Source organism: Panthera tigris, chromosome D4 (assembly GCF_018350195.1).
Source record: "Panthera tigris isolate Pti1 chromosome D4, P.tigris_Pti1_mat1.1, whole genome shotgun sequence".
In the NCBI taxonomy this organism is placed as follows: Eukaryota; Metazoa; Chordata; class Mammalia; order Carnivora; family Felidae; genus Panthera; species Panthera tigris.
Window position 1 is genome coordinate 14197919 of NC_056672.1, and position 12320 is coordinate 14210238.

General features: G+C 36.9%; 1 protein-coding gene across 3 annotated transcripts in view; it reads left to right on the top strand.

The window, feature by feature from the left end:
• CD4H9orf85 (chromosome D4 C9orf85 homolog) overlaps nucleotides 1-12320 on the top strand; it is a 106479-nt gene that overhangs the window by 25479 nt on the left and 68680 nt on the right. For all 3 annotated transcript variants that reach the window (XM_042964763.1, XM_042964764.1, XM_007077490.3), the window contains exon 2: nucleotides 11793-11899. In XM_042964763.1, the coding sequence (XP_042820697.1) occupies nucleotides 11793-11899 (107 nt within the window). The remainder of the gene's footprint in view (nucleotides 1-11792; nucleotides 11900-12320) is intronic.

A 12320-nucleotide genomic window follows, 5' to 3' on the forward strand; every position in this document is an offset into this window, starting at 1 on the left:
CGTTTGTTTTTAGCATTGCATTGTGGGTCCTTCCATAAAAATCTTTTTTTTTTAACATTTATAACATATCCTCCTAAATTGTGCCATTTAGAACAAAATGGAGAGAGTTAAAAATCTTCATACCAGAGTGCTCTTTGATCCAACTGACCACACCTTTTAAAGGTGTGGTCAGTTTAGGGGCACCTGGGTGTCTCAGTCAGTTAAGCGTCCGACTTTTGGCTCAGGTCATGATCTCACAGCTCTTGAGTTCGAGCCCTGTGTCAGGCTCTGTGCTGACAGCTCAGAACCTGGAGCCTGCTTCGGATTCTGTATCTCCTTCTCTCTCTGCCCCTCCCCTGCTCACGCTCTGTCTCTCTGTCTCTCTCTCTCTCTCTCTCAAAAATAAATAAACGTTAAAAAAATTTTTTTAAAGATGTGATCAGTTTATCAATGCATTGTTTTGGTTGTTAGTATCTTTTAGAAATATTTGCTTGTAAAAATGCATAGCACTACCTTATTTTAATTTTTTCTTAGAGTAAATGAATAAATATACTTTGGGAAGAAATGTGTTTTTTAATAGGTTTCTCTGTTGCCAGAAGATATTGCACCAGCACGTTTCTGCGTGTAGGCAGGTGTGATTCCACTTAAGTGTTAGGATTAAGTTTGTCAGTGAAAATCTGGGTAGTTTGCTTGGCTGCTGAAAGAAATCAGTAGGTAGTTTGTACATAGGCCCTCTCTGTATAGTTGTAACCTACAATTGCTCTACCCACTTACTGAGATAATAGTCCTCTGTTTGGGATGATCAGGACTCATTTTATATTCAGTCTTTGGATGAAAATGCAATTGTTTATTTTCACAGATGTCATTTGTTAAAGATTCCAGCAGTAACAAAAAAAGTGGGAGAGGGAATCAGATATTATTTCTTCACTATAAAAACTTACGTTGTAAGTATATTGAGTAAGAGGAACAGTTTGACTATTTCTTGTGTATATTTTCACTTCTTTCAGTTTGGTATTGGTGCTTTAAGGATTTAGGATTAACACAGAGTGAATGGAAGATGGAGTAGACTTTGGGGAAGAAAATTATTTTAGCTTGTAGTAGAAATAGACCTCATTTTATGCTTTAGGTATTTTTTGTTTTGTTTTGTTTTGGTTTCCTTTTTTTTAGTAATCTCTACACCCAGCATAAGGCTCGAACTTACGACCCCAAGATCAAGAGCCAGACACTCTTCTGGCTGAGCCAGAAGTCTATGCTTTAGGCACCCCTATGCTTTTGGTATCTTTTAATTAGAGTTTTATATGGTAAAAAATTAACCATTGGTAGCTCAAATATTCATGTGTTTGATATATGTGTGTATACCAAGTATTTATTTATTTATTTATTTATTTATTTATTTATTTATTTATATTTGAGAGAGAGAGAGAGAGAGAGGAAGAGAGAGAGCACGAGCGGGGAAGAGGGGCAGAGGGAGAGGGAATCCCAAGTGGTCTCCACACTCAGCGTGGAGCCTGCCACCATGCCTGATCCCATGATCCTGGGATTACAACCTGAGCCAAAATCAAGATTCAGACGGTCAACTGACTGAGCCACGCAGGCACCCGCCTAAGTATTTTAGACTCTAGGGTACTATTTTGCTTAAAGGAGACGTGGCCTGATTTTTTTGTGACAGATCGTTGTAAATGTTGGCAGCTAATCTGTAATGAGCTATATTGAGCCAATGATTTTCTAAAAAGAAGTAAGCCTATAGTAACTTTGGTTTTACAGTTTTCCTTAAATGACAATAAAACCAATTTCACCATCAGAACTCACTTCAAAAGTATTTCTAGGCTATTTACATGACCAGCTCATTTTGTGAAATAATACATAAAAATAGTAAGACTCAGTAACTTAATCCAAATAAGGTATTTCTGAGACTAATGGACATTCAGACTGTTCTTTATCACGTTAAAAAGAGATTTTGTAGGTTTGAAAGTGTGAAGTGAGTAGAACTCAGTATTGATATCCTGGATGATATAGTAGTGATGGTCTCAATGTGATATTAAGTTGATTATAGCAAGAGTGTTTTTTAATTACCTTTTGAAAAAGGAAAATGGCAATGTTTGCTTTTAAAAATCTTTACCTGGATTTTAAAAAAAGCAAATTTTTGTAGACAATTTTACAGACATTTGCTTCCTAATAATATCCATGTAATTATATACTTGATTCAAGAAAGGGATAATTAGGGGCACTTCTCTGGCTCAGTCAGTGGATCATGTGACTCTTGATCTCGCAGTTGTGAGTTCAAGCCCCACTTGGGTGTGGAGACTACCTAAAATAAAAATTTAAAAATATACTTTAATATATTATTATATTAATGTAATAAGCCGACTCTTATTTCGGCTCAGGTCATGATCTCACAGTCATGAGATTGAGCACCACGTTGGGCTCTACACTGGGGGTGGAGCCTGCTTAAGATTCTCACTCTCTCTCTCTCTCTCTCTCCCCCTACCTGCTTGTATTCCCTCTCTTAAACAGTTAAATAAAAGATAAAAAATATATAAAGAAAAAAAGGGATAATTCTTCTTTACTGCAGGTGTTTACCTCTGAGAAAATTCCTGTTAGTTTTACCCTCTTATTAAAATGGGACTAGAACTTGTTATGTGTAAATATAATGTGATGAGAATTTGCAAGTTCATTAGAAGTTTCCTGACATTTATAATGTAATACATTAATATATATACGAATATATATACATACACACACACACACACACACACACACACACACATATGTGTGTGTGTGTGTGTGTGTGTATTCATTCATTCAGGGGTACCTGGTTGGCTCAGTCAGTAGAACATGCGACTTTTGAACTTGGGGTCATGAGTTTGAGCCCCAAGTTGGGCTTAGAGCTTACTTAAGAAAATATATATAAGGGCACCTGGTGGCTCAGTCGGTTAAGCATCTGAGGCAGTTAACATAGCACATTGGGCTATATGCTGACAGTGTAGAGCCTGCTTGGGATTCCTTCTCTGCCTTATTCTCTGTGACTGCCCTGTTCATGCGAGTGTGCGCACGGCCTCTCTCTCGCTTTCTCTCTCTCTCAAAACAAATAAATAAAAATAAACATTAAATATATATTCAGCCAGGAATTGGAAACAACCAAATTGTCAAATAATAGGAAATAGGGTAAGTTAAGTGATACTTAACTCCAAGAAAATGTGATGCAGCCAATAAAAACAAGCTTCCAAAGTCTATATTAATATGAAAAAAAAAATAATGACAAGTTATAAAACAACATGGACAGAAAAAAACACAAATTTTTGTAAATATACTTGAAATGCTGGAAAGTATAGAATCTCTGAATGTTGAGACTTGTCTTTTTCTCTTTATCTGTATTACAATGTTTTCTAATATTAATATTTAGATGTAAATGCACGTTGTCTTGGGACTTGATCAGTAAAGTTATTTTTCATCTACAAAAGTAATTCTTATCATAAGAAAATGGTATAGTATAGTGTACCATTGTTAATACATAGTGCGGAAAAGTATTGAGGGGAAATAATCACTGTAGTTGCAAAACTAAGCAGTAAGGAGATGAACAAAGTTTACAGACTACTGGACAGAATACAAAAGGGATTTCTATCTAAAGTTTGAGCTCTTGGGGCTCCTGGGTGGCTCAGTCGGTTGGGCATACGACCTTGGCTCAGGTCATGATCTCATGGTTCGTGGGTTTGAGCCCCGTGTCGGGCTCTGTGCTGACACAGCTACAGCCTGGAGCCTGCTTTGGATTCTGTGTCTCCCTCTCTCTGCCCCTTCCCCACTCATGCTCTCTCTCTCTCTCAAATATAAATAAAACATTAAAAACCAATTAAAAAAAATAAAGTTTGAGCTCTGTTCTCTTCCCTCCCTGCCCCATTTCATATTTATCCACTTAAAAAATTTATTCCTAAAAGTGTTCTGGTAAATATGATCAAACCAATGGCTAGTTATAACTGTAAGAAATTTGAGTTCCATTATAGTTAGGATAATTCTCTTTCCTAGGTTTGTGACAAAAACACTTTTAAATATGTAAGTGTGCTTTTAAACATTTAAAAATATGGCTTTGCACTGACTCCACAAGATTTTTAATATTCTAGTATTCTTCCAAGATATAAAATTTTTACTACCATTTTAACTTTTTATACTCTGCATATGAATTCTCTAGAAACTGAGTTAGACACCAAGAAAAAACCTGAAACAACTATGGACTAGAATCTCTCACTGAACTTAGACAATTTTTAAGTTTTCAACAAAATATTAGCATATTGTATTCACCAATAAATAAAAATACAACATGTCACAGATAAGTGGGGTTTATCTCAGGAATACAGTATTCATGGATTGGAAGATACAATGTTGTAAAAATGTCAATCCTCCCCCAATGTATTCATAGTTTCAGTGTAATCCTAATCACAGTCATAGCAAGCTTTTTTGTTTAAATCAACAAACTGATTCCAAAATGTATATGGAAAAGCAAATGGACTAGAATAGCCAAAACAATTTTGAAAAAGAACAAAGTTGGAGGATGCACAGTATTGATTTCAAGACCCTAAAGCAATTAAGACATGGTGGTACTGGGGAAAGAGGAGAAACATAGATTACTGTGATAGAATATTGAGTCCAGAAATGGATACACACATACTTAATTTTTGACAAAGGTACAAATGCAAATCAGTGGTGCTGGAACTTGGACATACATGTTTAATTTAAAATGGAACTCTACCAATGCTTTGCATCACATACAAAAATTAATTCAAAATGGATCATAGACTTAATTTAAAAGCTAAAATTATTGAACTTCTGGTAGAAAATACAGGTGAAAAACTTCATGATTCTTCAATGACTTCTTAGATTTGACACAAAAAGTAAGATATGTAAAAGAAAAAAATGAAGAATTGACCTAGGTTAGGTGAGTTAGGTTAGCTGACTTCTGCTGCTAACCTTTTTATTTTTATTTTTTAAATTATTTTTTAAAGTTTATTTATGTTTGTATTCCCTACACCCAAAGTGGAGCTCAAATTCATGACCCTGAAATCTAGAGTCACATTTTCTTCCAACTGAGCCAGCCAGGTGCCCAGCTGGCAACCTTTTTTAACAAACTTAATGAAGGGGCACTCTGGCTAAGCCTCTGACTTCAGCTCAGGTCATGATCTCATGGTTTATGGGTTTGAGCCCCACGTTGGGCTCTACATTGATGACACAGGCTCTGTCTCCTCTCTGGGATTCTCTGTCTCCTCTCTCTCTGCCCCTCCTCGATTTGTGCTTTCTCGCTCTAAAAAATAAATAAACTTAAAAAAAAAAACTTTTAAAAATAAAAAATTAAAAAAAAATTTTAATGAGTATACAAAGAATGATAGAATTAGCATTTACAGTGACTGATTCAGTGGCACCTGTCTGGCTCAGTCAGTAGAGCATGTGACCCCTGATCTTAAGGTTGTGAGTTCAAGCCCCACATTAGGCATAGAGCTTACTTGTTTGCTTACTTTCTCAATAAGTAAATTAATTAATTGATTGATTAAATAACTTAATAAGTAAGTATAGAGGTTACTAAATAAACAAGATTATTGATTCGGGCAAAAGGTCTTTTTAAATTTTTTTTAAAGTTTATTTATTTTGAGAGAGAGAGAACGTGAGCTTTAGCAGTGAAGGGTAGAGAAAGGGGAAGAAGAAGAACTCAAAGCAGGCTCCATGCTGGCAATGTGGACTGAGTCATCCAGGTGTCCCAAGGCAAAGGGTCTTGAGTGGGTGCTAAAACCATGAAATGAAATGTTATTGTGGAACAGTATATTGATATGACTACGTAGATTGTTACTAATCTTTATCATTTGAAGTGCTCAGGACAGTCACCATCTTATCCAAGTCCAATTTCATATCCCTGACTCCATGAGAACTGGATATTTTGTGTCTCCTGGTGGGAGTAATATGAATTGTGCAGAAGCAGCATTATCAAAAAATTGTTAAACCTGGATCTAACCAGGCCTTTAAACCTAACTTACATTTTATGGAAATATGGTAGAAAGAACAATGAGTTAAATTACGTCAGGAATAAAGCATCAGATAAATCCAGAATCAGACAAATTTGCTTGCCTGGAATTTTGAAAAACATCAGTGCAAAAGAGGATAAAAGACGGACATCCTTCTAGAACAAAAGAGAGATAACAGCCAAACAGTACTTGAATACTGATTTAGGTAGCAGGGGGCAGGTGAGGAAATTTCAAGGTAGACTGGCTATACTCAATGACATTGGAGAGTTTTTTTTCATTTTTTCTGAAGTGTAACAGCAGTGTGGTTAATTAGGAGAAAGTATTCTAGGGTATATTATGGTCAAGAGGTAAAGGGTCATGATGTCTGCAACTTAGTTTAAGAGTATACACACAAAAACAGGTTAAAAACGTTAATAATTGTCTCTAGATAATGTGTATGTGGCTGTGCATTACTATTGCTTTAAATTTTCTGCATGTTTGAAATTTTTCATAATAAAGGTGAATGTTTTTAGAACTCATTTAAGAGAAATACTATTTATGATGGCCTTATTATATGCAGTGCATTCCTATAGATCCTATTGATATCAGGCGTCTGTACTCCTGAGAATAACTTTTACCTCACTGTGTTTGACGTTACGTAACACCAGACTACTTTGAGAACCCTGGTAGAAAACAGCTCTGTGAACCGCTTTATCTTGTAAGGGTGTTTTTGAGACCGTGGCTTATTCCTATGAGTTCCTTTTTGGGAAAGATCAGACTTTAGGTTTCAGTAGCAAGAATAGTTGTGCTACCTCCGAGAAATTGGATTTTGGGCATGTTACAGACATTGAAGCAGGTAGGGGAGTGGAGCTCATGTTTTACTGGCTGCTAGAAAGCTCTGGCTAAGAAACCTTGGATCTCACTTGTGGTCCATCACTCATGGTGCGTTTCCTAGCTGTGCTCTTGACCGGCTTCATCATCTTCCCTGTCTACCCTCACTTTCCCTGTAATTTGATTCCCTCACCTACTTTTGGTTGTGTTTATTTTGAAGATACTGTATGCCCAACAATGTTCTGGCCGTATTTATTAAAAGGGTTTAAAACAGTTTTTGATTTGAAAGTCACAACCTAAAAGACACATTTTTATGTTAGTATTATTAGTCATATAAGTTCTTGCTCCCAAATCTAGAGATTATTAATCCTGTCTAAGGGGTATTAATAGAAAATTTTAAAAATATATACTTTTAAATATAAATAGGATATAAAAATCCTGTTTTCTGGAGTAATACTGTTGTAACTATATTAGCACCACAACCTTATTTTGGAGGACGGGGTAATGCCGGGGAAGAACAAGGCCATTTCATGGAAATGGATTTTCAGCAGCAGTTAGAATTGTTATTCTTTTTAATAATTTAGATTTTGGGGCGTCTGGGTGGCTCAGTCGGTTGAGCATCTGACTTCAGCTCAGGTCATGATCTCTCCTGTTCGTGAGTTCGAGCCCCGCGTCGGGCTCTGTGCTGACAGTTCAGAGCCTGGAGCCCGCTTCAGATTCTGTCTCTCCCTCTCTCTGCCCCTCCCCTGCTCATGCTCTGTCTCTCTCTGTCTCAAAAATAAATAAACAAAAACAAAAAAAAAATTTTTTTAAATAGTTTAATTCTTTTTTTTTAATTAATGAAGGGAAGAAAAATATACCATTGTTTACCTTTAGCATTTCTTTTTTTTAACACTAAAAAAACATTTTTTTGATGTTTATTTATTTATGAGGGAGAGAGACAGAGCATGTGAGCAAGGGAGGGGCAGAGAGAGGGAGACAGAATCTGAAGCATGCTCCAGGCTCTGAGCTGTCAGTACAGAGCCCGACGCAGGGCCCAAACCCATGAGCCATAACATCATGACCTGAGCCAAAGCTGGACCCTTAATGGACTGAGTCACCCAGGCGCCCCTACCTTTGGCATTTCTTAAAGAAATATGATGTACAAAAAAATCCTAATGAAAGTTATTAGTTATTTATTCTTGAGTGGTATTCAAATTCCTTTCTCCCATAATAGTATCTTCCTTCTATTAAATGGCACTTTATATTTTATACAATATTTTTCAGTATTACCATGTTGATACAGATATTATATTTGCAGTTTGCCTCTTGGGTGGTAATGTCCTCATCTAATTTCTTCTTGAGATTGCTGTATTATATTACAAAAGACGCATTGTCTGACAATAGAATGTTTACTGCAGGAATAACATTTACTAGTGTCTTTTGATACACCTTAAATTTATTCTGACTAAAAAAAAAAAGGTTGATAAACAAGGTTTTCTTCTTTAGCTAAGTTCCACCTAAGTTCAGTGGAATCTCATGAAGTTTTCTTCCTTCAAAGATCTGGAAAGTAGCTTGTTAAACAAAATGATCTTTAAAGGATTTTATACTTACAAAACTAAGTTTTGATTTTATATTTGGGCATGCATAAATCTGAACCTTAATAACCTATGATTTCTACCAGGAGGGATATGCTAAAATTAATTGCCAAAACAGGGTTAGTTGTAAACATAGGTGTGAGTAAGGTAAGATCGTCATCTTTGCTCCAGGCAGAATGGTTCCTAGAACTAGGATTAGCTTTCATCGTTCAAATCTCTGGATTTTACTTTTTCTGGTTTGCCAAAATATGGTAAAACAGAAGTACGTAATTTTCTCTCTTTTTGCAACTATTTTTAAGTGAAAGTACCATGCATTTGTATTCTTACTCTCATTCATTTCTTAACACGTGAAAATCAAGTTTAATTTTGTAGTAGTGCCTGTTAGTCATGTGAACTCTCTACCACATCTCCATTTACACTGCTTCACACATCCCTCACAGGACAAGTTTCCACAAAGACCTGTTTTGTTCTACTGTCCGATCCACCCTGAAGAAACCAGTTGCCCAGCAATGTGCAGCTTTGTAAATCAAGATGAACTGGTCAGAAATTGGATACAGAAACAAACAAGAAACTAAATAATGCTCCCTGATTAACAAGCAGAGTGTGTTATATATAATAAAATTGCAATAACAAAATGTTTTGCATTCTAAGAATATTCTAGTTAGAAAGCTCCTATCACATTCATATTGTAGTCATAATTCAAGTCATTAGCTTGTTCCCATGACTCTTAGAGTTGGGCAAATACAAGTAATGCTTTAAAAAATTTTTTTTAGTGTTTATTTTTGAGGGAGACAGAGAACGAGAAAGAAAGAGAGAGAGAGCAGGGGATGGTCAGAGAGGGAGACACAAGAATCAGAAGCAGGCTCCAGGCTCCAAGCTGTCAGCACGGAGCCTGATGCGGGGCTTGAACTCACAAACCATGAGATCATGACCTGAGCCAAAGTTGGTTGCTTACCAACTGAGCCACCCAGGCGTCCCCCCCCCCCCCCCCCCCCCGCCATAAGTAATGCTTTTAGTAAGAAATTCCAGGCACCAGAGGGCAGTGAGAGCAAATGATGAGATGTAAACTTTAGTTCTGGGTATTCCTTAGCAAGCCTTATGTGGGACTGCTAAGTATCGAGTTTGATAAGAGTTTAGTATTGGACACAGATTTTCTTCTTTTTGGCAACAGGTAACAGACCACAATAAGCGAAGAATACAGCCTCATGTAGAATTTGTTTTTCTTTTTCTTTTTAAAATTTTTTTTAATGTTTATTTATTTTTGAGAGAGACAGAATGCGAGTGTGTTAGAGGCAGAGAGAGAGGGAGACACAGAATCCGAATCAGGCTCCAGGCTCCGAGCTGTCAGCACAGAGCCCGACGCAGGGCTCGAACCCACGAGCTGAGAGATCATGACCTGAGCCGAAGTGAGACGCTCAACTGACTGAGCCACCCAGGTGCCCCCAGAATTTGTTTTTCCAGGGACTCTACATCTAGGTTTGGGAGAAAGGAATACCCAACACACAATTCATAAGTAACAGAATATGTTTTTCACCACAGAAGTAAAATCAAACAAAACGTATTCACAGCTTAATTTATGATTTTTGAACATACCCTTGAAATATTTTCTCTTTGAGTAAATGTTGTGTCAAATTATTTTACCTTCTTATGTAGAACTTTAAAGAATACCAAGCAAGCACTGTTTGGTTTTTTTTTTTTTTTTCAGATGATCTTTAAACATTGTGCTTTTGACTCAGCATCAGATAACCTCCCAAAGACTCTGCATCTTTTGTGATGCTTTTCTGTCTCCTCTTGAGAAATTAAAAAAGGAAACAAAGGAAGCAAAGAAAACATAAAATGACCTCTTCTCATTGTTTCAACAATAGGCAGAGACCAGGCCTGCAGAGCCAAAGTAAGATAGAGAATTCTCAGAGGACTTAGTGAGAATATAGAGTCTAGGTCCTGAATCACACGAATATATTATAAAATATAAAACTGGTGGGGAGAACACATGACACATTAAAATTTTTTTCATCCTCCTAACTTCCCAACACATTTTGAGAAGAAAACCCTAATAAAAATGGGTTTTTTCCCTCTCATAAAGCCCTTTTCCCACCACAGATATTCCCAGCACACATTTATTTTCTATTCTGAAGGAATCAGATTAGAAATCAGTTTTCTAAAACATTTTTTCTTTCTGTGAGAATACAGAATTACAGCTGAAGACTAAGTACCCTTTTGCTTCAAGCTGCTTCTCCCTGACACTCCTTTCTCAGGTATCCTGGTCTCTGCTCACACGCCTCCAGGTTGACAATTTGGGACTATAATTTCTCAGCGTATTTTCTTGTTTCTCAGTGGTAAAGTTCGAATTGTTGGAAACAGTAGGCTTAAAATATGAATTAGGTTTTTATTATATTTTCATTGAATATAACCTACACGCAGTAAAATGCACATATCCTGTCTGTACAAATTTGAGTTTTAACATTTGTACACATCAGGGGGAGCCTGGGTAGCTCCATTGGTTCAGCATCTGGCTACAGCTCAGGTCATGGTCTCACGGTTTGTGAGTTTGAGCCCCGCCATCAGCACAGAACCTGCTTCAGATTCTATGTCTCCCTCTCTTTCTGCCCCTTGCTTGCATTCTTTCTGTCTCTCTCTGAAAAGTAAATAAATAAACATTCAACACACACACACACACACACTTGTGCACATCAGAATCAATGGGGAGGACTTTGTAAAATAGTCCTGCCGGGGTGCCTGGGTGGCTTAGTCAGTTAAGCTGCCAAGTCTTGATTTTGGCTCAGGTCATTGATCTCGCAGTTCGTGGGTTCAAACCCTGCATCAGACTCTGTCCTGACATTGCGGAGTCTGCTTGGTATTCTCTCTCTCTCTCCTTCTCTCTCAGCCCCTCCCCTGCGCTCTCTCTCTCAAAATAAATAAATCTAAAAACATATACTCCTGCCAAAAGGTTAATTCTGAGCTCCACCTCATTAAGAATCTTTGCCTTTGTAAAAGAACCAACTTGAGTAATGCATGTAAAAATACATAGTGTAAAAAAACATACACCTATTGTATCTTAAAATATTACACCAATTAAATTTAGGTTACTATTTTATTATTAATTAATTGATTCATTTATTAATGTATATTTTTGAGAGAGAAGCAGAGAGTGAGCAGGGGAGGGGCGCAGAGGGAGGGAGACACAGAATCCCAAGCAGGCTCCAGGCTCTGAGCTGTCAACACAGAGCCCAAGTTAGGGCTTGAACTCATGGACTGCGAGATCATGACCTGAGCTGAAGTTGGAGGCTTACCTGACTGAGCCACCCAGGCGCTCCATAGGTTACTATTTTAAAAAAAAGTTAAATTTCTTATGTGCCTTTTTCATGGGTTTGCAATGCTGGCTCACAAGTGAAATTTTTAATTTGTTTTTCTGTTTGTTTTTAAGAAAATTAATGCAAAGCTTCATGATGGAGTTTGTCAGCGCTGTAAAGAAGTTCTTGAATGGCGTGTAAAATACAGCAAATATAAACCATTGTCAAAGCCTAAAAAATGGTGAGTTATATTTCTTAATTACTTTATCAATAATATATGTATCATAGTTTATTCCTGCTTTATAAAGTGGATTCATCCTTGTCCACCCCATTCTCCTATAAATAATGTACCATTTTTATGGGTTCTTATTCATAAAAGATGGGTTAGGGAAGAGAGGAGAGAGTTTGTTTTGCAAAATTCTGTCTCCCATTAACCAGGTAATAATATTTATTGTGGATCATCTTTACCAAAGTTGACCAAAGTCTTGAAAGGAGTCTGATGTTTTTATTTTTATTTTTACGTTTTGAGTATAGCTGACTCACAATGTTACATTAGTTTCAGGGGTACAACGCAGTGATTCCTCAAGTTTATACATTATGCTGTGATCTCAAGTGTTGCTTTCATCTGTCACCCGGGGAGGGGGGTGTGTGTCCTTTTTTTC